This window comes from Cyrtonyx montezumae, unplaced genomic scaffold (assembly GCF_038088225.1).
Source record: "Cyrtonyx montezumae isolate F1298 unplaced genomic scaffold, pur_monq_1.0 scaffold_31, whole genome shotgun sequence".
Classification (NCBI taxonomy): domain Eukaryota; kingdom Metazoa; phylum Chordata; class Aves; order Galliformes; family Odontophoridae; genus Cyrtonyx; species Cyrtonyx montezumae.
The window spans coordinates 5,323,082-5,346,054 of NW_027072036.1; the positions used below are offsets into that span (position 1 = coordinate 5,323,082).

Here is a 22,973-nt window from a genome sequence, read left to right on the forward strand (position 1 = left end):
GTTTGGTTTTGTTTTTGTTTTTTTTTTTTAATAGGGTCTTTTCTTTTGGCTTAAAAACCGTAATGCTTGTAAGTCCGCTGTGTTTAATTCTGCTTCTCTGGGGGAACTGTGGGGTCGGGGTGGAGGGGGGGTCCTGCTGCCTGTATAATGTGAAGCGACGCCGATTCCTCTGTAAATAATTTTTTTAATGGCCCAAACACTCCATTTGCAATTTTCTAACTCCTAAAGGAAGGAAAAAAAAAAAGAAAAAAATAATAATGCTGTATGGGTTCTACTGTAACGTGGGAAAGGAATAAATGGTGTCCCCTTCACGGGTGGGCTCGAGTCCTTCTTGGCGTGGCCGTGGAGGGCGGCAGATCCTTCGGAGCACAGCAGCTGCTGCACTGATTGCCCCGAGCATCGCGCTAATTGAGCCTCAGCGGATGCGGAGCTGCGGCCACAAAGGGCGCCCGAAACCCCCGACGGGGTGGGCTGCGCTGGGGGGGGGGGCATCTCCTCGGGGCCCCTTCACACATCGAGGTGAACTCATCGCAGCCCGAGGGGCCGTGGGTGCCGCTGTGGGGTCGCAGCTCCTCGTGCTCAGCATCCCACGGCCGCTCCTGCGCCCACTGCTGCGTGGGGTGCGGGGGAGGCCGTGCTCGGATCCGGCGGAGATGTTGGGGCAAAACGCGCAGAAACCGCGTGCAGGAGGGACCCGTCCCCGCGGACGGACGGACACCCACAGCACCTCCGTCCGTGCGCCATCTTAAGGCGGCGGGCGGGGGAGGGGGCCGCGGGGGCGCGCAGCGCGGGGGCGCGCACGGAGGCGGCTCCCGGAGCTCCGTGCGGTGCGGGCGCGGCCCCGCGCAGCGCTGCGGTGGTGGATCCCGGCGCTGTCCCCGCGCTCCTCGCAGCCGATGCGGTTCGTGAGCCCCGTGCGAAACAAAGCCGCTCGTTTCATTATTGCTTCTAATTAACCGAGCACCGGAGCGAAGGAGAAAGCCCCCAGTGAGCGCTTGGGCTCCTGGAAGGAGAAAGAGCAGCGACTCCTTCCCGTTATTCCCTGTCCAGGTTGATGTCACCTTCAGAGCAGCACACGACCCTGAGGGGGGTGTGGGGGGGGGACTGAAGGCTGCCCTACCCCCCCATTGCTGCCCATTCCTGCCCCCCACTGTGACCCCCCCCAATATTGCAGAGGAATGGACCCCCCCACCCGCGTGCTTCCTCACAGCAGAAAGCAGGGCAGGCTCAGACCAGCTGTAGAAATGTACGTTTTATTACAAAGGTTCTCCAAATTTAAAATAAAAGCATCTTTAAAAAACCACAATATATTCCCCCCCCCTCCCCCAGACACAAAGATAACACCGATCTCTCTCGCTTCACATACAAACACTGAAGAGCAGGAGTGAGACGTCACTCGGGTTCCAAGACTAAAAAACCAACGGTGGAAAAAGGGAAAAGAAGCACTTAAAAAAATAAAACATTTAAAAAATAACCTGCGTTAAGTTAGCAGCATCATTGGAGTTGGAACCACCAGCAGCACTCCGAGGAGGAGCAGATCCTCCGATGGACAGAGAGGAGAGGGAGTGCTCAGCTCATGCTCAGCTGTGCAAAACAAGGTGTGAGAGGAAGGCCAGCTCTGATCACAAAGAGCTTCGGGTGTGAGATAACGTGTGGGAGGAGGAAGAGGAGGAGGTACAAAAACACAGAGCCCCATCTGCTGTTCCCTTGTACAGATAACAGCTCAGAGCGCTGATAGAAAGGTTCTCTGTGTTCACTGGCCTTGAGAGCAAAGAGAGGAAAGGTTCCACTCGAAAACGTGTGTAGTTCAGAGAAAGAGAAGCTATTTCTGCACGTGGAGCTGAGGGCAGAAGCACAGGAGGGAACAGGCGGGCAGGAGCAGGCTGCCCCCTGCACAGAGGGGCTCAGGTGGAGAAAACAAGCATATAAAAATCCCACCCCTTCTCCTACTCACGATGCAGTGCTGCCACACTGACCACAACACCTCAGAAAATGTCCACACCACATCGGGGGATTTCCTGGGCAGATTCACTCAAGCAATTTTCTGATGGGTCTGTAAGCTGCTCCATCTCTTTCCACGAGTTTGCTGCAGGGAGAGGTAGCCAACTCTGTTCAAGAACTGCACTATTTGACCCTGAGAAGTGGCACCAGCTTGCAGTTACTCGCTGTGGTGGAACCAGACTGAACACTCAGTCTCTCACAGGCTTCGTTTGGGAATTCATATCTCCCATTAAAAAAAAAATAGAAGAGAAAGGAAAAGAATAAAAACCAAAATGTTTCATGGCCATCTTTCCACCTAACCTGAAATGCACATACTACTTCTACTTAAGTTATTCATTTTCAAGGGTGGTTACTTCAGAGGAGAGCAAAGAAAGGAAGTGATTCGTTTTCAGAGACACACTAAGGAGTGGAAGGCAAGAGTGAAACTCCCCAGTCAGCAATGCTGGGCAGTGTGGGTCTCTCTACTCTGCAGAGTCCTCCCTGTCTGCTCCCAGCAGAGTGCAGCAAGGAATAATTTACAGTTCTCAAGTCATTTATATATTTATATAGAAATATATACAGAGACATATATAAAATATAAATCCTGTGGAATGGGAGGCAACCAGGGAAGCTAACCTACAATAACTACGCACTGACAGGTGCTGTGCAGCTGCAGCCATCTTAGGTGGATTTTGTCTCTTCCTTCACCCTGTGGAAGGAAGCAGTGAGAATGTGGTTGAAACAAGAAACTCAGGCTGCACCCAGGCTCCAGTAACAAGCTACAGCTGCAGCCATAAGAATGCCACTGGCACACTCCACCCTAAAAGCATTTATCGTGCTCTGATGTCGGTCTCCCTTCAGAACCAGTGACACGCTGCAGAATACACAGTATTTTTTGGCCCTTTAAGGGCTCTCGGAGCTTTATCAGGTGTGCTGTTCCACCCATGCTAACGTCTCCTGTTAAGAGCCTGTGACAGAGCCATCCAAACCACTGCATCTCTACTCCAACCCCAGAAGCTGAGCAGCATCCCACCAGGGGCACGGATAAAAGCACAGGGAAATGCAAACTCAGGCAGTTAACTGGCAACCCAAGAGTCAGGGCTCACCCTTTGGGTTCTGCTTTCTCCTCTTTTGCTTTTTCCTCTTCTTTCTCATCTAAGAAAAGGAAAAAAAAAAAGACATGGAAGGGCAATAGGAAAACATCCATCAGGCAAGTTCTACAGGGCTGGGAGAGCTCTTGCACTTACCCTTCTTCTCCTCCTCCTCCTTTTCCTCTTCTGTTTTCACACGCTTGGCCTTCTTAAAGTTGGCAACATTTTTGCGCCCTCCTTCCCCTTCATCTTCAGAGTCAGAGAATTCTTCATCACAGGATATTCTCTTATCAGAATTGCGGACTGAGAGTGAAGGGGAGAGGAGGTTGTGTCAGCATATAAGGCACACTAATAATGCTCAGAGATGTACCTCCCTATGTACAAATACACACACAGGAAAGAACTAATAACCCCACATAACTCACACTGAGGCCCTAATAAACACTTCACCTACCTGCTGTGCCTTTTAGCTGACTGCTCGTGCTTCATGTAAGACCACGTGTGGGACGTGGATTAGACACAGTCCATACAGGTGTAGACCTGACAGTGTAGGCAGGTTAACCAACCTCACACAGGGAAAATCTGACCGCCAGATCTAAAGGCCCTCGGCCAATCTGGATAAAAATTTCACTGAGGGACACAACTTCTGGGACAACGTGGCAGCCCCAGAAGTAATCCATCACAGCACCTGTTTAAATTCTCACACGAATGCCTCGTGTTCCTCCCTTGTGGAAACTGTCTGGCAAAAGTGCTGTGGGGGAGAAGAGCTCTACCAGTCCTGCAGCTCAGCATCACTGCTTTACCCCACATCGACGGGCATAGACTCAAACTGAAGGACCCCTCAGTGAGGTCAACCTAAATCACACATCCTCCTCTCTTTAATAAGGTAATCAGTTTAGTGCCCTCATGCTTCTCCAGCACTGTGCTCCCGTGCAGCTCTGGCACCCTCAGGCTCTGAGCAGCTTCCCAGCGTGACAGTGCAGCCACAGGAAAGAGCGTACTTGAAATGCGCTTCTCGGGGTCTTCTTCCTCTTCATCTCCACTGTCTTCCTGAACAGCATCCTCAGGAATTGGCTGCATCTGGACACCAGGGGCATGAGGCAGCATGCGCAGATTCTCAAAGAGACGTTGCCTAGAGCCAGCCAGGACAGGAATATGTTTGTCAGCAGGAAGCCACACAGCACAGAGCCCCCAGAAAAGGTGTCAGCCTTGTGAAGGACAGCAAACACTTACTTGATCTTCTCGAGATACTCATTGGTATTCTGGTTAGTCATGTTTGAGGGACTGATGTGAAGCTTAAAGTCTGGTCCAAAGTACTCAAAATAGTCATTATATGGGAGTTCTGCAGTTTGAACAGAATAGAAATCAAATCACCTCTGTAACAACCAGTAACAAATAGCTCATACACTGCAGATTTCAGTGCTAAGTAAGAGCTCAACTGCATTTTCCTTGGGGTAGGAGCGGACCATTTCATAGCCCAAACTCAGATCAAAACAGACGACTTAGCAACAGGGCAGCCTAAGCTTACTTGGCAGCTAAACGCTATCAGTGTGCACAGAATTTTGCAGCAGAAGGTCATCTCGTTTCAGCACAACAGCAAGACTGCAGGGTATCTCCTGATGGAGGGGAAAGCTACAGGGCTGTACCACAAACAGAGCAGCTACTGCAAATCACGGACTCAGAAAGCTCTTCCCCAGTAACAATCAGGAGCTCATGAAACATTTTAGGGTTCCTGACTCTCTGCACAACCCTTTCTCCCTAAGCTCTGTCTCTAGGTAGTCACCGTCCCTTAGTTCTTGCCTCAAAGGTTCCCAGGGAGAATTACCATTTGGGATCTCAGTGTCCAAAGCCACAGCAGTCTCATAAGTCCAGCACCTAGCCACGTTGCGGATCGTGTAGCCACCTCCTCCCAGCATCAGCATAGGCAAGTTAAAACTTTTGACAAACTCCACACACTTGGCATGACCTGCAGCAAAGGCAGTGGGGAAAAAGGTCACAGCCCCATGGCGCAAGGACAAATCCCTCAGTGAAAGTAAGGAGATTATTTATGCCAATTTAACACAGGCACTGTGCTGTACAGTTCTGGATTCTCAGCACCGTGGACCCAGCCTTGCTATTTGGATGGGAACACTGTACTCTTACCTTTGATGGTCAGATTAAAACAACCCAGCCTGTCCCCGGACAGAGAATCCGAGCCACACTGCAGGACAACTGCACTAGGCTGGAACGTCTCCATCACTTTAGATATCACCTAAACAAGAAAGCCATTGTTACACTTTCTCCACAAGACCGTGTCGCAGCAACACAGCAATGCCCATGTCAGTGACACGAAGACATCCCTAGTGTTCCCACAGCTGCTGACTCCCACATACTGGTAACACTGGGGCTCTCACCAAGAAACCCTTACTGACAACAGGCCACAATTGTTAAGAGGAACACAGAAACTGAGGAATCTCACAACTGCAGTCTGAATCTCCCTAAAGAATGGCTCCATGGGCTCATGGATACACAAAGAGTCACTCAGCAAGGACACCTACCGGCTTGAATATTGCCTCATAGGACTCATCATCAATTCCATCCCGGAGGGGATAGTTGACAGCATAGTACTTGCCTTTGCCTGCACCAATGTCCTGTCAGAGGGGAAAACAGGACAGAGCACAAGGTCAGCACAACACACAAACTGCACTGCAAACTGTGAATGGAAGTCTGCGAGTCTATCAGTGCAATCTGAACGTAAGCATAAGCTCTCATGGTTGGATACTGTCCTGGTGTGAGAAGGCAAGAGCCAGCTGAGTCCAACAGCAATGCACCTGGCAGAAGTGGAAGCATCTGGCTTTCTGCTCAGGGAAGAAGGACTCACTGCCATCACTGTGATGCTGTGCTGAGGACACATCAACAAGATGCACCACACACACAAAAGCAATCCCTGGTAACTTTCATCAGAAAGCCTGCGTACACTGACGTAGGTGAAGTGCCCGAGGTGCCATCAGAAGGCTGCTCAATGACTGATGTCAAAGCCTTGATTTTATTACTACACATCTATTATGTTTTATTGCTGCACAGGTCAAGATCACAGGAACAAAGTACCCTCTCTAAGAGCCAAGCCAGCTGCCACATTATATATATACTTACACCCTCGCTAAAAGGATGCTACATTTGGGGCATACATTTAAAGCAGGAAAACCTAGGAGAGAGTGGTTTTAGCTAAACTGGTATGACTGTGAATAGCAAAAGGTGACCACACTTTAGAGGGATTTTCTGCTAAGCCTTCATTCTCACCCGGAGGTCCCCTGTTCCTGGGAAGTACTCTCCGTACTTATGAAAGGACACGGTCATCACACGGTCTGTGGTATAGAAGGCTTCCTCCACACCATCTCCATGGTGAATATCAATGTCAATATACAGGACTCTCTGGTGATACCTAGGATCAGAAAGGAGTCAGAATGCTGCATTTTTCCAGAGCAGAAACTGCCTTCAGCCACAAATGGGAAGAGGGCACAGATCCGTGCACTGCTCCCAGGCTGCACAGCTCCCAGCTGGACGTCTTTCTGGAGTCTACATGCAAAAGAAGTGTAGACATGTGCTTTGCTCAGCAGTGGAACAGAATCACTGAGCCACAGAGCAGCTTTTACTGCTGCAGCTGATCTCTGAAGGTAGACCTGACTCAGTTTATTCAGATCCAGCCAATGGATTTTATGCCCAAGCCTCCCACTGAGGTCTGCCACGAGCCAATCATCAGCAGGGTGGAAGCAGCAGACAGACACATCTTACAGCCGTGCATCCTCACTTGAGGGAGAAGAGCCTAAGAGCAACTACACAATGCTCCAAGCCTCTGTTTCCTGCACAGTGTCACAGTTAGAGATGCCCCATCTGCACAGAGGGTACCACAACCCAAAAATACATCTGATCAAGACCTCCCAAGAAAACACAGCTAAAAACAGCAACAAAACCAGCAGACTGAAGTGGTCAAGACTCAGAGGACTGCACCTACTTTAAGAGCTCCAAGATAGCCAGGACAATGTCGTTGACATAACAGAAGCCAGAAGCCTCTGACTTTTTAGCATGGTGAAGGCCTCCTGCCCAGTTCACAGCAATATCTGTCTGCTGCTTGTTCAGCTTCACAGCACTGGCTGTTGGGAGAAGAATTACAAAATGTTAGCACAAGGGCAAAGGGTCAATGGCAGAGCCTCAGGGGTGAAGCACAGGTCTCTTGCCATCACATCATTGTTTGTGTGTGCTTTTGGGCACGAGCCCAAGTCCAAGGGTTTGAACACTGGATGTCTCAAAAAAAAAACAAAGGAAAGGGAAGAGAAACATAGCCTCTATTTCGCATGCACACACTTCTGATGCTTCCCACACTCACGCCTCAGAGCATGAAATCTGCACAAACAAGTGCACAGCTTTCTGGCCTGGGTCACACCTGAAGGCAGCCGACAATTCCCAGTGTGCCAACAGACATTAAGGAAAGGTTTAACCCAAGGTATATTTAGGTCAGTCACTGAATATGCTTTTAGACAAAGAACATTCCCTTCCCCAACTCCTTCATAAACTTTCTGCAATTCTGCAAGTCTCCAAGGATTGAAACAAGTGATACATTCTGTGGATGTACAATCTCGGGACTGCAGAGCACAGCTTCTCCAAGAAACAAAACGAGAACTCTGCAGTCAGCACTCAGAGGTACTGCTGAACTCTCAAACAGGAAACAAAGATTTCTGCATGTCACTGTGGGAGCAGTAGCCACAGAGCTCTAAGGACTGTGCACAGTACCATGTCTTCCTGCAACTAAGTACTTCGAATGTTCCAGCTTTCAGGGAACATAACACCTTCCCAAACCTCTTTTGCCTCAGGGCCAGAGATGGTGGCTTTCTGTGAAAAACCTTTTAGTGACCTTTTTTTGCTTTTTAGTTTGCACCTGCACAAAGCTCCACTTTTTGCACCTTTTTTTCTGTGCAGCTCGCATCATTTCTTTAATTATTAGTGGTAAAACCCCGCTGCTGCTGGGAGTTTATCACCTTCATAGAGTCACTGAAGCAGCTCAGAGCAGGGAAGATGTGCTTAACAAACACAGAGGGATCTGTCAATGTGCAAAGCTGGAGTTCCAGCACGGGGAGAAATCACGATCAGTGGAAGTCAGAAATAGGTCCACAGGTCCCCCCACCCCCACCTACAACAAATCACTTTCTCAGACAGAATGTATTTCTATGCAGCTGCTCGGGAGAAGGCTGTACGACGGGTGAGCTTACCAACTGAGCCTCCAGCAGAGAGCTGACAGAACTCAAACAGCCCATCGAACACAGGGCAGTCCTCCCCGACGTTAACTTGAAGAGAATACACAAGAATGAGTAAGACAAGTCACAAAGAAACGGTGCATGCCTGTTTAAAAAAAGAATAAACAAAACCGAACCAGGTAAGCATTTTAATGAATGCAAACGACAGGATATGACAGGTCACACTGAGACTGCCCACACAGCACAAAGGTTGCTGCTACGGGAAGGATGCTCCCGTGCTCCCCGGGCAGGAAGCAGCACAGCAGCTGCCAGGAGCAGCAGGACAGGCACGCCACCTACTGACATGGCTCAGGGGGATGTGGGAACCGGTCAGTCATCTTGAGAAAGGAGCACAGGGAGAGATGCTGCCCGTGAGAGCTGCACAGAGCCAGCCCAGGCCCTTAGCTTGGTGCATTTACGGTTGCTTGGCTCCATTCCAGCAGCTGGTGCTGCTCTGCACCGCTGACCTCCCTGCTCTGAACCTCTCGTGCTAGTTTTTCAGTTCTTTGTAAGAAAACATAGGCAGAGGCTCATTTTCCCTGCTGAATAAAAGATCTGCCCTCTGCGTGTTTGAGATTAATTTTCATATTTTGCCTCCTTCAGTTATAAATAGTTCTGTGGAAATACAGTAGAGAAAACGTTGGCTACCAGAGAGCAGAGTGGGTGTTCATGAGCCATAGCAGCTTCAGGGGTAAACAGTTCAGCTTGTGTAAATATATACTTTGGTATATTAAGTCAAATTATTTACCGTAGGAGGTCTTTCAATGCACACTACTTGTGAACCATACTATTCATTCCTGTTACGTGCTTGTGCCTAAACATGTGTCCCTTTCAGCTAATACCAGGTTTTCAAGTGCCCTTACTTCAGGCTCAAGACTCGTATTTCTTTTAATCTGGAAATTACCCTTGACAGAAATGAATCCTGTGGGATTTCTCTTTTTTTTCCCGCTCTCAAGGAATGTGTACACAATCAAAATAATGTCGGAAAGAACCTTGAGCCTTCCTCCTCTATTTGCCTTTATGACCTGACAAAGAACATCACCTCAGAGTTTCAGACAGACAAAAAAAAAATAAAGGTTTCTGTATCATTAAAGCTGCCAAGAGATCCTCAGCACTTTCATGGACTGCAGAGGTCACAGGAAGAGATTACCTCACAAAAAAAAAAAAGAAGAAAACATTCTAACACAAAGCAGACAGGCATCACCACGCACCCCAAACCTCCCCCACTCCCAAGCCACTGTATCTCTGAAAATCCTTCAGAGTTCCTGAAGATCCTGACGGGCCCTTTTTTAAAAAGTAAATTTAAAAACATACGATCTTTTCCCACCCTGAGACCTTTGGTTAAAAGATAAGGAATTACAGCAAATACGAGCAGCTCACAGAAGGAGCAGTTCAATCATCTCTGAGCCAGGAAGATCATTGTGGAGAACTTCCTCTGAAGCACAAGATCAAAGGAGAGCGTTGGGTTCTCCTCAGCTCTTCTGGCACGCTGGCTCGAGAGGGACTCGTGTTTAAAATCCTTGATTCACCAGGTAAATAAAACACAAAGTCAGGAGAAAGAGAGGTCCAGAGGACTTCTGCTCTTTTCATCCTAAACTCCTAAAGCTGGCCTAGGATCCCCGGGAGCACAACACTCAGCTCTGACAGGAACCACACACACTGCTTACATCTCTGCATCTGCTTGCTGTACTCAGACATGTTGTCTGGGCGGATGGATCTCAGGAATTTGATGTAGTCATCGCTGTGGTACTTGGTCATCTCCTCGGCGTTGGCCTTGTGAGGGCGCTGCGAGGACAGAGGGAGCAGGGTTTGGTTGGGAACACTGCCCTCCCCAGCTCCCACTGCCAGTCTCAGATTTTCTCCCAGCAACAGCAAAAATAATAATAATAATAAAATAATAATAGCAATCCAAGTAGCAGCATCAGACAAGGGAAACTTATTTTCAAAGGCAAAAAAGCCATTACCATGGACTGGAACATATAACCTATCTAGCCAAGGATCATATTTAAGCTACAGAGAGAAAACCAATTTCCCAGACTCCAAAGCTTATCTGAAGCAAAGAACATCTCACTGCAAGAAATCAGAACGCAGCAGAAATATCTCAACACAACCATTTAATCCTTCTTTACTTTCCCCTTTGGCTTGTCAGCACAGAACTTACACGCTTGAAGCATCAAAATTAAACTGACAAGTACACTGCGGTCTTTCATACCTACTGCTCTTCATCACACTTACATATATCTCCATCTTCCTGTAAAGGCCATAGTTCAGCAGTAGGTTGTGGGTCATCCGGATCCTGTGGGGCTTCATGGGATGTCCCTGGCCATAATAATAGTTTCCAACATCACCTGGGAACAGAAAGGCCTTTGTTATAGCAGGACAAAACATGAGTTGCTTCAAACAGAAGCGCAGTCAAAGCACATCTGTCACTCCATGTGCCCACCAGCAGCCCATCTGCTCTCAGGGGAAGGGTCTCCTGGCTCTCCTTTATCCCAGACCCAAACAGGATGGACTTATGGACAACAGGGTATGGCCAAGCACGGAGGATTTCAATGGCAGTTCTGGGGAAGGCAACCCAGCTAAACACTGAGCAATGCTGTCAAGTTGGAGGAGCTCCAGCCTTCCTGGCAGGAGGAGTTTGGGCACCACGTCTGCAAAGCCTCACTCAAGAGCTCTCCAACGTCCTCCCCCAGGGTTCAGCTCCACGATGGGACCTCCCATACACAGAGCTTCTGGGCTTCCCTGAGAAATTCAGAGCTCTCTGAGCAGAAACCTGCACACCAACAGGCACACGGGTTTAATCCCAGCTCAGGCAGTGCACACGTAGCCACTTCGCCTCCCTTTACTACTGTTTACCCAGCAGACCCGAGATACAAAGCTGCTAATTCTGTCCATAAGCAAACCACAGCACAGCTGTAGCTTTACAGCTCCCATTATTCCCATCCCCTCACTCTGCCTGAAGCCCTTTGGAAATCCTTCACCCTATGGGCACCAGGTTAATTTTCAGGAAGTTAGTACCTCGCAAACACGTCCCACAGCTCAGCTCCCCATGCAGGTATTCTTCCACCTGGGAAAAGCTGCTCCTGCTGCTCCCTCCCACTGTTTTTTCCCTCCTCTCCCAGGGTACAAATTTCCGCGGCATTTTCCACAGGATTTAACTTTCAGATTTGTGTCCCCTGCCTGCCTGGGTGATGAGACATGCTGCCAAAACGAGGACTGCACAGAGCCACACACAGCAGTGCCACACCAGCCTCATTCTGTTGAGAAATCTAACCAAGTCAGCCACGTAGTTTTACAGCTCCCCATCAGTTTAGGAAGCAAGAGACCCAACCCGGTCTGGCCGGTGACTCAGCTGGGAGTATTAATATTTCATCACCAATCTTAACATACAAGAGAAACTGCTACTTCCTCACGGCACACAGCTGTAATGCCTCCTCCAGTGGGCATGACCCTACCTCCATTCAGAGGAGATGCAAACCCCACACCCAAACTCTGCTGCTGCAGTTTACCTGCGTGATGCCACAGTGAAAGTAGGTGGGTTACGCCTGTGCCAAAACACATCCTACAGCAAAACCAGGTCATGTTAAGCTTCGGGGAACTATAAAAGATGCTCAAAACTCCAGCTAGGAAATACAAACACAAAACTACACAAAGGTTGGAAAAATTATCGCCTCTGTTCTCCACCTCGGGCTGCCAGAAAGACCCCAAACGTGTCTCACCACAAGTCCTGCTGCACAGCAGCGAGCCCAGGCGTGCTAATGGCTGCATGTTAAGTGTGAGAATTCAACTGAGACCTCTTCCTGTCTGCTGGGGTTAAGCACAGCCCCACAATGGAGTAAAGGCCCCATTCTTGCAGTTCAAACCCTCGCACACAACCCCAGCACGTCCACAAAGGACCCCGGCCATACCCGATTTCTTTTTCCCAATCTCCCCACCCTTTTCAGACCCCTCCCTGAAGCTCAGGCAATGACTTCCACTGCAGTTTCCTTCTGAAATTTATGCCAAGGACCTCCCTTCAGGAACTTCTGCACCAGACTGCTCCACTCTCACCTCTCTAAGTGACAAAGACCCTAACAAACCACCCTCCCACAACTGCACATTATTCCTTCTCTGACAAATAAAGCACACTTTCCCCCCTGTGAATGTTTGCCAGCCCCTCGTAAAAGAGCAATGGAAACAAAGCACTAAAACCTCACCACAGAGTAAATGGGTGAGGGCAGCTACAGACAAGGGGGAATAACACCAGCTTCATTTTGTTACCATGCAATAAAGACCATGAGGATATCATTCTGCTTAGCATTCACAGCAAGATGATTACTTATTTTGTGATTCAGACATCATCTCGTGCCTTGAAGGACATTAGCTTGTTCACAGACTGGGAAGTTTCCTTGTGAACACGTTAGATTTGTGGGAGAGGGAGAAGTTTGGACAGTGAGTTCTTTCCACACCCGGGTTGCTTGTGCGTATACAGCACCCTGCCACTTCCTGCAAGCACTGTGTGTGTTTAAACTCAGCCTGACCGAGCCCAGGGCTCCAGCACCCCCTGCACTTCAAGATGATGAGTGTTCCAGAGGCTGTGTGCTGAATGCAGGCAGCTCTGCTGCTCTGATCCCCTCTTCCTCGCCCTGTCTGCATGAAGACACAGGGCCATCACCACAGGATGCAATCCAAAGCTCACGTTTGCTTCTCAGAAGAAACGAGAGCCCTCACTCCCTGCCCAACACAGAAGGAAGTCTAGAAGAGCTCACTATTGCTTGAGCATGGAGCACATCCACTTACCAGGAAGAAAAAAAAAAAAAGAAACAGCAATAAAGTTTTTATTTGACTTCATAGACTGAAAACCACGATGGAACAGAGAACCGCATATACCTTTCGCACAGAGCAATCCCAGAGCCTAACAAAAACCCACCCACCACTGAGGTCACCCTCCAAAGGAGAGGGAGCCGTGAAGGTGCCCAGAGGGATGAGCTGTGCTTTCTGCCACCGTGCCAGCAGGGAAAGTGCCCAAGGCAGCTGGCTGGGGTGGGAAGATTAAAGAGCAGAAAGCAGCGCTCCCAGCCTCCTGAGGGGCAGAGAACAGCACAGCAGCCCCCAGCCCAGCACCAGGACCACACAATGCCCCACACCACCGCTCTGCCCCCACTGCCCCCATTCTGTCCCGCTCTCCATTTGGACACCACCGACCCCAACCAGATTTCCAGAACAGCCTCTTCCCCCCCTCTCAGCCCCCAACCCCCCCGCACCTCAGAGCCACCCCTACTCCCTTCCCAGCCCCAAAGCCCCCAGATCTCTCCCCTGCCCACTCCCCGCCCCCAGCATCCCTCATCCCAATGCCCCCCTCACCCCGCAAACCCCCCAGGCTCCGCCCCCTCCCCCCACCCCCCATCGCTGTCCCGACCCACCCATCCTCCCACTCCCACGGCCCAGCACAGCCCCCAGACCTCCACGTCCCCCAGCCCCCTCTGCCCCCATACAGCCCCCCTCCCCCAGCCCCCATCTCTCACAAACCATTACCTCGAGCTCCTCCCCCTCCCCCCCGCGGTCCCGCCGCTCCCCCATCCCGCTCCCCCCCGCCCCGCACCGTCGTAGTAGTAGCAGACTTTCCGCTTGGTCCCCTGCGTCAGCGCCATTTTCCTGCCTCCCCACGGCCACAGACCCCACCGCCGCGCAGCGCAACGCAACCCGCCCCACCGGCCGGGGCCCCACGGCCCCGCCCCACCACGACCCGACGGCCAATCGAAGAGCAGCTCCCCGCCCCTTCCAGCCCGTTGACCAATGAGGAGTCGAGGCGGCGGCGCGGAGGAGCCAGCAGGCTAGGCGGAGCGGCGGGCTGCACCACCGCCGGGCGCGCGGCCAGGTGGGCGGGGCGGAACCATTCTGCGGGGATGGGGGGGGAGAACAGGTGGGGCCGAACCATTCCCAAAGGGACGGGGGTGAGGCGCGGGGCTCCCTGGGTCAGCAGGGCCTGGCGTGGCGGAGTGCGGCCCCACGCGTGGCAGCAGCGGGGCCTGGTCCCCATGGGGCTGGGAGGCCCTGACTGGTAGCAAGTAGAGCCGGGGCTGCTTGGCAGCGACCCCGACCCCGGCTCCGACCCCGGCCCCGTGGGCCTCAGGCCTTGGCCTCCTCCCGAGTGCACCACGTGCTCTGCCCGTAGGGGTCCATGGTCTCTGCTGCAGCCCGTGAGGGGCTGCCCCACGCTGGGAGCTCCGCGCTGTGTGGGGCTGTGGGGCGAGGTGATGTGACATCACGGGCACAGCGGTGCGTGGCACATCCCCACTGTGCGGCACTTCCATCACAACGTGGCTGTTCAGGGGCAGCGCTCCTCGGGGAGCACAGAGTGTTCACTGCCGGGCGGTGCTCGTGGGATGCTCGTGGTCCGTGGGGGCCCAGCGTGGCCCCGGTGCCGTGTGGGGCTCACGGCTGCTGCTGGTATTGCCCCTCGGTGGCGGTGAAGAAGTCCTCCAGCACACTCTTCATGTACTCGAAGGTGGGCCGCTCCTCGGGCTGCTCCTTCCAGCACTGCATCATCAGTTCGTAGAGCTCCCGCGGGCAGTTGTCTGGCTGCGGCATGCGGTAGCCGCGCTCCAGGTTCTGGATCACCTCGGGGTTGGTCATCCCTGCGAGGGGACCACACGAGCGGCACTGAATTTGCATCAGCCCACCTTGCAGGGAGCACCGTACCGTTGTGAAGCCCAGAGGAAACCTTCCCCCACCCCCCCCGGCCTCAGCCTCTGGAACCCCCCCACCCGCCGTGGGTTTTGGGCCCGGCTGGCCACGTGCAATGAGAGGAGGTCAGAAGCATCGCGGGCTGGCAGGCAGCGGGGCCAGGCGGAGCGTGTGTGCGTGCAGGAGTGCATGCACGCACGGGTGGGTGTGCGCCTGCGTGTGTGCGAGCCGTGCTGCCGTGCAGCTGCTGGGAAATCCTGACCTGGATACGGGATCCGGCCGTAGGTGACGATCTCGGTGAGCAGGATGCCGAAGGACCAGACGTCGGACTTGATGGTGAACGTGCCGTAATTAATAGCCTCCGGTGCCGTCCACTTGATGGGGAATTTAGCCCCTGAAAAACAGCAGCAGGGGCGGAATGAGCGTTACGGGCCATCGCTGCGTTGGACCTGATGTGACAGCGCAGCGAGCCTTTGTCCTTGCAGCACCGTGCGAAGGAGCCGGGTCCGGCTCAGCGCGCCTGTTCCTGCCGCAGCCACCAGGTAGGGCTGTGACCCCACCAGCAGCAGCACCGGGTGGGCTCCGGCAGCCCCCCCGCGGCTGGGGCAGTGTTAGGGGCGGCTGGGGCACGCGGGCTGCCGGCAGGATGGACGCACCTTCACGTGCTGTGTACTCATTGTCCTCAATGAGGCGCGCCAGCCCAAAGTCGGCGATTTTGCAGCACAGAGACTCGGAGACGAGGATGTTGGCAGCACGCAGGTCACGGTGGATGTAGTTCTTGGCTTCAATGAAGGCCATGCCTTCGGCAATCTGCAGATCAAAATAATCGTAGTGATCGCAATAGGTGGAGCAGGAAAGCCCCAGCAGCCCCCACCCTGGCCCTGCGGCCCTCACCTGTGCAGCCATGTCCAGCAGTTTGTTGATGCTGAGCTTGATGCCCTCTGAGGTCTTGAGGAAGTCCACCAGGCTGCCTGCAGTGAAGGGAGCAGGTTTCAGTGAGCCCCAGGGTTACCCCGGCATGGGGCTGGGGGCTCATGGACCCTGGTGGGCATGAGATCATGCTGCCTGCCGGGTCCCTGCCCCACTAGGGATGGCCCCGGGGTCTCAGTGCCATGGTGCAGGCATTGGCACGCGTCAATGGAAGCGGTGGGGTCACCATCCCCGGAGGTGCTCAAGAACCATGGAGATGAGGCAGCAATGGACGTGGTAGTGGGCATGATGGGGATGGGTTGGGGTTGGACTTGGTGATCTTAGAGGTCTTCTCTAGCCTGAATGGTTCAACGATCTACCCGGGTGCCCTCACCCTTCTCCATGTACTCGGTGATGATGTAAATGGGCTCCTTGGTCACCACGGCGTAGAGCCGCACCAGCCGTGGGTGCTGCAGGTTCTTCATCAGGTTGGCCTCTGCCAGGAAGGCGCTGGGGGACATGCTGCCCTGCTTCAGGTTCTTGATGGCTACCTTGGTGTGGCCGTTGTAGAAACCTGCGGGGAGATGGGGCAGTGCATAATGGAGGAGTGGGACTTATGGGGCAGGTGGCAGTAACGCGGTGGGGTGGCAGAGGAGGAGGGGAAGGGCGCTGCATCTGTCTGCCTCGAGCATCCCAACCTAAAGCTGCACAAGGAAGATCCTTGCAAAAAGCTGGATGTGCGTGGGGCTCGTGCTGGCCTGGCTGCTCTTTGCTGCGTGGGCTGACGCTGTACACAGCGGTGCCCTCATCCGGGAGGAAGCACCCTGCTTTCACCCTGACTCACCCATCCACACTTCTCCAAACTGCCCGGCTCCCAGCTTCTCCACCAGCTTCAGCGACTCTCGTGGCACCTCCCACTCGTCCTGCCACCACGGCTTCTGCGGCTTCTGCGTGCGGCAGGGCTTGCCGAGGCGGGTGCACAGCCCGTCCGAGCTGCCTGCAGCACGGGGAGGCAGAGCCAGCGTCAGTGTGCACGGGGAGCCCGGCATGAACAGGAGCAGGGTGTCCTCCTCCGGCCCCACCCCATCCCACCCCATCCCCGCGCCCATCCTGCAGGCAGGACCGGCTGCTGAGGTGCGTACGCGTGTAATACTCCACCAGCTCGTGCAGGCTGCTGAAGGTGACCCGGGGGGAGATGTAGTACCCCCCGTTGTCCATGTTGCGAATCTTGTAGTGCTTCACGGTCTCGCCCTGGTTCTGGTCGAAGTCCCTCACTGACAGTGAGTAGGAGCCTGGGGGAGGGGCGTGGGGTTGGTGGGGCCCCCGTGCACACTTCGCAGTGCAGGAGCAGCCATTGGGGCTGGTGGTGGTACCTTTGGAGGTCTCACTCTCCCGGATGAGGAAGGAGCCGTGCGTGTTTCCTGATGCCAGCAGCTGCCGCTCCGCGTCCTTGCGGCTGAGGTTCTTGAAGAACCACCTGAGGACGAGGGGCAGGGTGAGGGCTGGGGGCTCTCACACCTCCCTGCTGCTCTGGCACGGCTCCGTGCAGCCCCGCGGCCCTACTCACGGCTCTGGCTCCAGGCTGTTCACCATGGCCACGAAGTTGTAGGGGATCAAACCCTCCTGGCCCGTGGTGAGCGACTGCGCCTTCCACCACTCCCCGCTCCTGTAAGGACACGGCCCTGTGAGCCCCCTCCGAGCTGGGCCCCCTCCCTGGGGGGACATGGGGACATGGGGACACTGTCAGCGCTCACTCACTCTTCCAGGACGCGCAGCTTCTCGCCCTTCTGAAGCCCCAGGTCCCCGTCATGAGTGGGTTCATAGTCATACAGGGCCACCACGAGCTTGTCTGGGGGGAGCGCAGGGTCGGGGTGGAGGTGGCCATGGAGCAGCCCCAGGTGCCCCCCCCGTGGCTGTGCTGTACCTTGCAGTGGGGAGCACGGCGGAGACGTGGCCTCGTAGGACACCAGGGGATCCCGCACCTCAGAGCCATTGCGGATCAGCGGCTGTGAGGGAGCAGGGGGGTCCCATCAGGGCAGTCCCCATGCCCCCTCATGCCACCGAGGGCTTGGCCACCCCATACCACCCCCGGCTGTCCTGTGGCTGCCCCCTCACCTGGCGCTTGCTGTCGGGGTCGATGGGGTAATTGCAGTGCTCACAGATGTCGATGTTCTCAATCCAGTCCTCATCATAGTCTGAGCTGCAGCAGCAGCCCATGGTGGCTATGGAGGGCAGTGAGAGAAGCCTTCATCCCCCCGGCCCCATCATCCCCATCCCCACATCCGTCCATTCTATCCCATCTCTGCAGCCAGCCAGCCATCCATCCATCCAGCCATCCATCCCATGCATCCATCTCTCTTACTTCCCCCATCACACAGCTCTTCCTGCACGCCCTGAAGGGCATCCCCTGACTCCACCATCAGCCTTATTTCCTCCTGGCTCTGTCCGGGCTGCGCTGATGAAAAGCACGGAAGGTGAGGAGTGCCATGTCACCCACCTCAAGCACCAGCCCCAGTGCCATAAGTGGGCAGAAGGAGCCTTCTTCCCATTGCGTGGCTCTCACCTTCTCACAAAAGCTGATGGAGCCCCGGTGATGTGACACACGCAAACAGTGGCCCACAGCCCTGGAAAATGCTTTTCTGCAGAATCCCCACACCCACGCCACCAGGATCCGTCTCCACGCAGCCGTGGCCACAATCTGCATCCCCAGGCTGAGCTCAGTGTGCCCCACACAGTGACTGCCTCACTGGCAGTGATTATCCCCTCTGTCACCTTCGTCTCCGAGGAGAGTGGTGCCCCTGGGTGCCATCAGATCCTTCAGCCACTGAGCACAGACCCAGCCCTGCGGACCCAGTGCTCCCAGCATGCCTGTGGCACTTCAAATGCACATCCACCACAGCAGAGGGACCAGGAGGTGTTTTTTCCTCTCTGCAAGAAGCCGGGGTGCGGAGGGAGGTGCTGCTATTGTGTTTTTTTTTCTGATGTACTCAAGCCACAGCGTAATTTCCACTGAGCAACCGTTCCACCTGCTCGGTGCGAGGGCCGCGCTGCGTCGGGGCGTTTGAAGTCAGTTTTTGTGACTGCATCTGTACAAACGAATTTCTGCACCAAGGCTGCGTGCGACGTGCACACACATCACGGTGTCCCAGCACGGGGCTGCATTGCACGCTTGGCATGCTTACTCTGCTGTCCTGCCCGTGCTTTGCCCTTCCACATCAGCGCCTCGGGCCCATGGTTGGTCAGTGTGTGAGTGGGGCTGAGGTCGGGCTGTCCCCATCCCTGTCCCATGTGGCACCGTGCAGAGGCAGCGGGGCAGAGCCGCCCGCGCCCATCACAGCACGGAGATGTTTGCACCAAAACAGCTCCGAAACCGGACGCATCTCGGTGCTTGAAACCATCTGTGCTGGGATGCCAATGGACCAGCGCTGAATGCTGCTCTCACCCACAGATGGCTGAGGGCCTGGCACAAATCTCCCACTCTGCCCTGCAAACAGGAGCAGGCTGCCCTCCCACCACAGCAGCTGCTATCCCCCAAGCATGAGCTTGGAGGGATGGAGCTCCATGGAGTTCCCATCCGTGCCTCTCAGCAGCCCAAGCACCATCACTCCCAGCCCCGCTGCAGTGAGCCCCCACTCCCACTCATCTGTAGGGCACCATCAGCGAGCGCAACGTGCACCTGGCAGCAGTGCTGGCTGCAGAGCTCCATCCCGACCCCATTACCTGTGGGCAGCGCAACGAGGACCGCCGCTCTCAGACTCCCATGGCCGCTCAGCAGTGGTGGTCCCACTCACGTCCTCCCCATGGCTGCACGCTGACCCCCGCGGTGCAGCCCAGTCCCCCGCACACAGGCGCGCTCCCCACCGCCGCCGCTCGCTCTCGCTCGCTGCCTGCCCCGGTTTCCTGCCTCCTGAGCAAACTCTAGAGGAGCTGGTTCGCAGCTCGAGCACAACCGCAAGCGCTGGTGACAAACCCCGAGGCTTCCTGCCATCCCCAGCTGGGCTGCGCGTCGGGGTCCTGCTCCAGGTGCCCCCTGGGATCGGGTGGGTTTGGGGGCACTGATCCCCTTGGTTGGGGTGGAGCGGGGGCATGCAAGTGGGCCGTGTGCTGCACGGGGGCAGCGATGGGTGCGATGCTGTCAGAGATCCCACAGCACTGAGCTTTGGGAAGGGGCTGCAAGGGGAATGGGGGGCTTTGCATCCCCCGTCCCAGAGCTCAGTGCTGTGATCGCAGTGGCAGCTCTGGCAGTGCCGTATCCTGCTGGGGGTCTGCTGGGTTGTGTGACACCTCCTGCACCCACAGCCCCACTTTGGTCATCACCACCACACCCTCAGGCCTCAGTCCCCTGAGAGCTGCAGTGATGACCAAAATGGGGACAGACCAGAGGGGATGCTCTGTGCCCAGGCCGTGCCATGCCACCAGCCCTGGGTTTTTGGAGACAGCCCTGAGCAGAGCAACCACAGCACTATTGTCTTGGCTTTCATGATCAAAGGCAAAGCCGCAGGTTCCCACCAGCTGCTCTGCAGCAGCGCGGGCAGGACGCCCAGCTGTGCTGGGGGGCACTGAGCGCTGCACCCACTCCATGGGGACGTTTCTCAGCCCCACACTCACTGCGTTCCCCAGCACTGCGGGTACCCCTGGGCAAGGGCTCTCTGCCAGCCCCTGCCATGTGCCGCAGCCTCGGGGGCTTGTGCAGCATTCCCCACTCCTTCCTGGTACCCCAGAAACCAAAATGGTCCCTTGAGCCATCCCACAGCTTCCTGGGTCACCCCATATCTCCCTGGGCAGTGCTTGCAAAATGTGCTCTGTCATGTGCTAAGAGTGGCAGCTCCTTTGGCAAAGGGTTTGGTGCAAATGAAGGAAGGGGAGAAGAAGAAAAAGCAAAGCCCTCCAGCAAGGACTGCCACAGGTTGAGCCCCCAGCCCTCCTGCACCAGGGGTGGGAGTGGGGCAGAGCGGGGGCTGCCGAGCACAGCCCCCAGCACCTCCAGGCCCCACGACCCACGCAGCCGTTGGCAGTGAGCACTTCCTGCAGCAGCGCAGCCCGGCACCCAGCGTGGCAGGGTGCGTGGGGAGGGGCTGCAGCGGGGTCCTCAAAGCAGAGGGAGACCCTTTTTCCCCAAAGCAGAAAACGGTGAGAAAACCAGCCCATGGGACAGAACAGGGAGCAGGTCCCCTCCGGGCACCCCAAGGGGTTGGGACCACCGCTGGAGGCGCGGGTGGGCACCTGGGTGTGCACAGCAGGAAGAGCCCCTTCTCACCATCGCCTGCTTTTATTCCTCCTCCGGGTGCTGCTCCCCACATCCTCCCCTGTGGCCGACCCCCACCGCGCGCAGGTGCTCCATGGGGATGGTAGCTTAAACACGAGGGAGCTCAGCCCTGAGCCCGATGCCCACGCAGCACTTTGGGGGCACCCTTGAGCCCCTCCCGACCCCTGGGAGCACCCTTGGGTGCCCACGGGGCCCCGCCGCACTCAGCAGAGGGAGAAGCGCCGGGAGTTGATGTTCATGCGGGTGACGCCGATGTGCTTGAGCGGCATGGAGAGCAGGAAGGCGGCCTTGGGGGGGATGGTGCACAGCAGGTCCGAGTCCTCCTCGCAGCCCTCGAGGCCGAAGGTGGCATCGTCCAACATCTCCTTGTGCTGATGGCAGGCCTGCTCCACCTTCAGCCGGTGCAGCTGTGCCCGCAGGCGCATCAGCTGCTGTGCCAGGCGCTGGTCTGCAGCCTGCAGCTCCTGCTGCGGGGAACGGGATGTCAGCAGCTGGAGGGGCTCAGCACCAGCAGGGGGACAAACCTCAGCGAATCGGGAATCCACGGTGCTGGGGCAGCACGGAGCCCACGCGCGCGGCCCCAGGCCGGCACAGGGACTGTGCACACACGTGGGATCTGCTCAGGTAGGTCTGCACCCACGAGGCTGCTGCTGCCTGCGCAGAGCAGCAGGAAGGGGTGACAAGTGCAGAGCCACAACCCGCAGCACTGGGCAGGGCAGAAGGGCAGAGCTGCAGCACTGGGCAAAACCCCACAACCAGCAGCAGTGGGAGCAGCCCCAGTGGGTCCCTGTGGGGTCAGACACCATCCCTCCGTGCCCCTCGCTCCTCAGCATTACTCACCAGCTCTGTCTTGAGCCACTCCAGAGCCTCCTCCATACTGGGGAACCCACAGATGCTGCCGTCCTGCTCAGCCCTGGGGTGCCCCGAGGTCCCCTCCACTGCCGTGGGGGTCCTCCTGCCCCAGGGCTGCCCCCGCACCCGCGCCTCCCACTCCAGGTAGGAAGGGCGCCGGGTCTGCAGCTTCAGTTTGGCCGTCAGCGCCTTGACCCCGGCCAGGCTCTCCTCGCCCGCAGCCGGCTCCTCTGCCCCCAGCTCAGCAAACTTCAGCTGGTCCAGGGGCATGGCCAGATCCCAAACCCCCGACCTCAGACCCCAAATCTCTAATTTCAGGTCCCAGGTCGCAGACCTCGGATCCCAAGCCCCAAATCTCAGTCTCCAGACCTCGAACCCCAGATCTCATGTCCCAGCTCCCGGACCCCACACCTCACGTCCCAAATCCCAGCACACCCAGCAGGATGAGGAACACCCACCGCGGCTGCGCCGCGTGCCGCCTATTTATCTCCCCCAGAACAATAAAGGTTGGGGATAATTATAACGGGCAGGAACTTGGCTTATCCAGAGCAGTGCAAAGAAGTTGTCTGTTGTTTGTTTTGGGTTTTTTTTTTTGTCTCTTTCCTTTCCTTTCCGAGCACTGCTGCCTCCGGTTGGGAGGCGGCCCCGCGTGGTCCCGGAGGAAGCGCGGCGAGGTCGCGGTGCTGTAGGGTCGGGCAGCGCTCTCCCGCTCCGCTATCGGCCCTGCGTGACACCGACTTCCCGTCCGGGCCCGGGCTGCTAAAAGAAGGGCGGAGGAGGGGAAGCGAAGCGCTCTGCGTGCCGGCGGGCGGAGTGCGGGGCCGCGCGGGGCCGGTGGGCGCCCGACAGCTGCGGGACAGCTGTGAGCTGCGGGGCCTTAAGGTGGAACCCGGGGGTGCGGCCCCACGGGCAGGTACGGCCCGGACCCCCCCCCGCTGCCGC

General features: G+C 55.7%; 3 protein-coding genes across 8 annotated transcripts in view; all 3 read right to left on the reverse strand.

Annotated features, from left to right (window-relative positions):
• The window catches only part of FAM167B (family with sequence similarity 167 member B), a 120,923-nt gene extending 98,239 nt beyond the window's left edge, over nucleotides 1-22,684 (reverse strand). Inside the window, exons 1-3 of one of the 4 annotated variants that reach the window (XR_010622674.1) lie at nucleotides 22,020-22,684; nucleotides 21,275-21,646; nucleotides 20,489-20,504 (exon numbers count right to left, since the gene is read on the reverse strand). Coding sequence is in view for 2 of the 4 variants with exons in the window: in XM_065744701.1 (XP_065600773.1) it covers nucleotides 21,383-21,646; nucleotides 22,020-22,301 (546 nt within the window). In the remaining 2 variants the exon portion in view is untranslated. Of the gene's footprint in view, nucleotides 1-20,488; nucleotides 20,505-21,033; nucleotides 21,647-22,019 lie in introns of those variants that run through there. The other 3 variants (XR_010622673.1, XM_065744702.1, XM_065744701.1) reach the window with 3 other exon arrangements.
• Nucleotides 2,187-14,241, reverse strand: HDAC1 (histone deacetylase 1). The gene is made up of 14 exons (XM_065744656.1): nucleotides 13,920-14,241; nucleotides 10,574-10,686; nucleotides 10,006-10,123; nucleotides 8,315-8,389; nucleotides 7,063-7,201; nucleotides 6,351-6,492; nucleotides 5,609-5,701; nucleotides 5,214-5,322; nucleotides 4,897-5,037; nucleotides 4,305-4,413; nucleotides 4,073-4,203; nucleotides 3,228-3,374; nucleotides 3,087-3,135; nucleotides 2,187-2,689 (listed from the first exon to the last, which is right to left on the reverse strand). The coding sequence occupies exons 1-14, from the start codon at nucleotides 13,966-13,968 to the stop codon at nucleotides 2,662-2,664; spliced, it is 1,443 nt and encodes a 480-aa protein (XP_065600728.1). The 5' UTR covers nucleotides 13,969-14,241; the 3' UTR covers nucleotides 2,187-2,661.
• On the reverse strand, nucleotides 14,682-20,156 carry LCK (LCK proto-oncogene, Src family tyrosine kinase). 3 transcript variants are annotated; one of them, XM_065744650.1, is made up of 13 exons: nucleotides 19,634-20,154; nucleotides 18,029-18,135; nucleotides 17,838-17,919; nucleotides 17,672-17,762; nucleotides 17,481-17,579; nucleotides 17,287-17,390; nucleotides 17,056-17,205; nucleotides 16,758-16,910; nucleotides 16,308-16,487; nucleotides 15,899-15,975; nucleotides 15,661-15,814; nucleotides 15,267-15,398; nucleotides 14,682-14,955 (listed from the first exon to the last, which is right to left on the reverse strand). In XM_065744650.1, exons 2-13 carry the CDS (start codon nucleotides 18,128-18,130, stop codon nucleotides 14,753-14,755), a joined length of 1,527 nt encoding a protein of 508 aa, XP_065600722.1. In that variant the 5' UTR covers nucleotides 18,131-18,135; nucleotides 19,634-20,154; the 3' UTR covers nucleotides 14,682-14,752. The 3 variants fall into 3 exon arrangements, with proteins under 3 accessions (XP_065600722.1, XP_065600720.1, XP_065600721.1); XM_065744648.1 differs by having other exon boundaries at nucleotides 17,672-17,919; nucleotides 19,634-20,156; XM_065744649.1 differs by lacking the exon at nucleotides 19,634-20,154 and adding an exon at nucleotides 18,411-19,158 and having other exon boundaries at nucleotides 17,672-17,919.
• Nucleotides 22,685-22,973: the final 289 nt, after the last annotated feature.

Coding starts and splice junctions, on each gene's coding strand:
- HDAC1 (XM_065744656.1), bottom strand. CDS start 13,968: ATGGCGCTGACGCAGGGGACCAAGCGGAAAGTCTGCTACTACTACGAC. Junction 10,687..13,919: donor AGTCTGCTACTACTACGACG/GTGCGGGGCGGG, acceptor TTCTGTTCCCAG/GTGATGTTGGAAACTATTAT. Junction 5,323..5,608: donor ATGAGGCAATATTCAAGCCG/GTAGGTGTCCTT, acceptor TTTCTTGTTTAG/GTGATATCTAAAGTGATGGA.
- LCK (XM_065744648.1), bottom strand. CDS start 18,130: ATGGGCTGCTGCTGCAGCTCAGACTATGATGAGGACTGGATTGAGAAC. Junction 17,580..17,671: donor AAGCTGCGCGTCCTGGAAGA/GTGAGTGAGCGC, acceptor GTGTCCTTACAG/GAGCGGGGAGTGGTGGAAGG. Junction 15,976..16,307: donor CACCGAGTACATGGAGAAGG/GTGAGGGCACCC, acceptor CCTTCACTGCAG/GCAGCCTGGTGGACTTCCTC.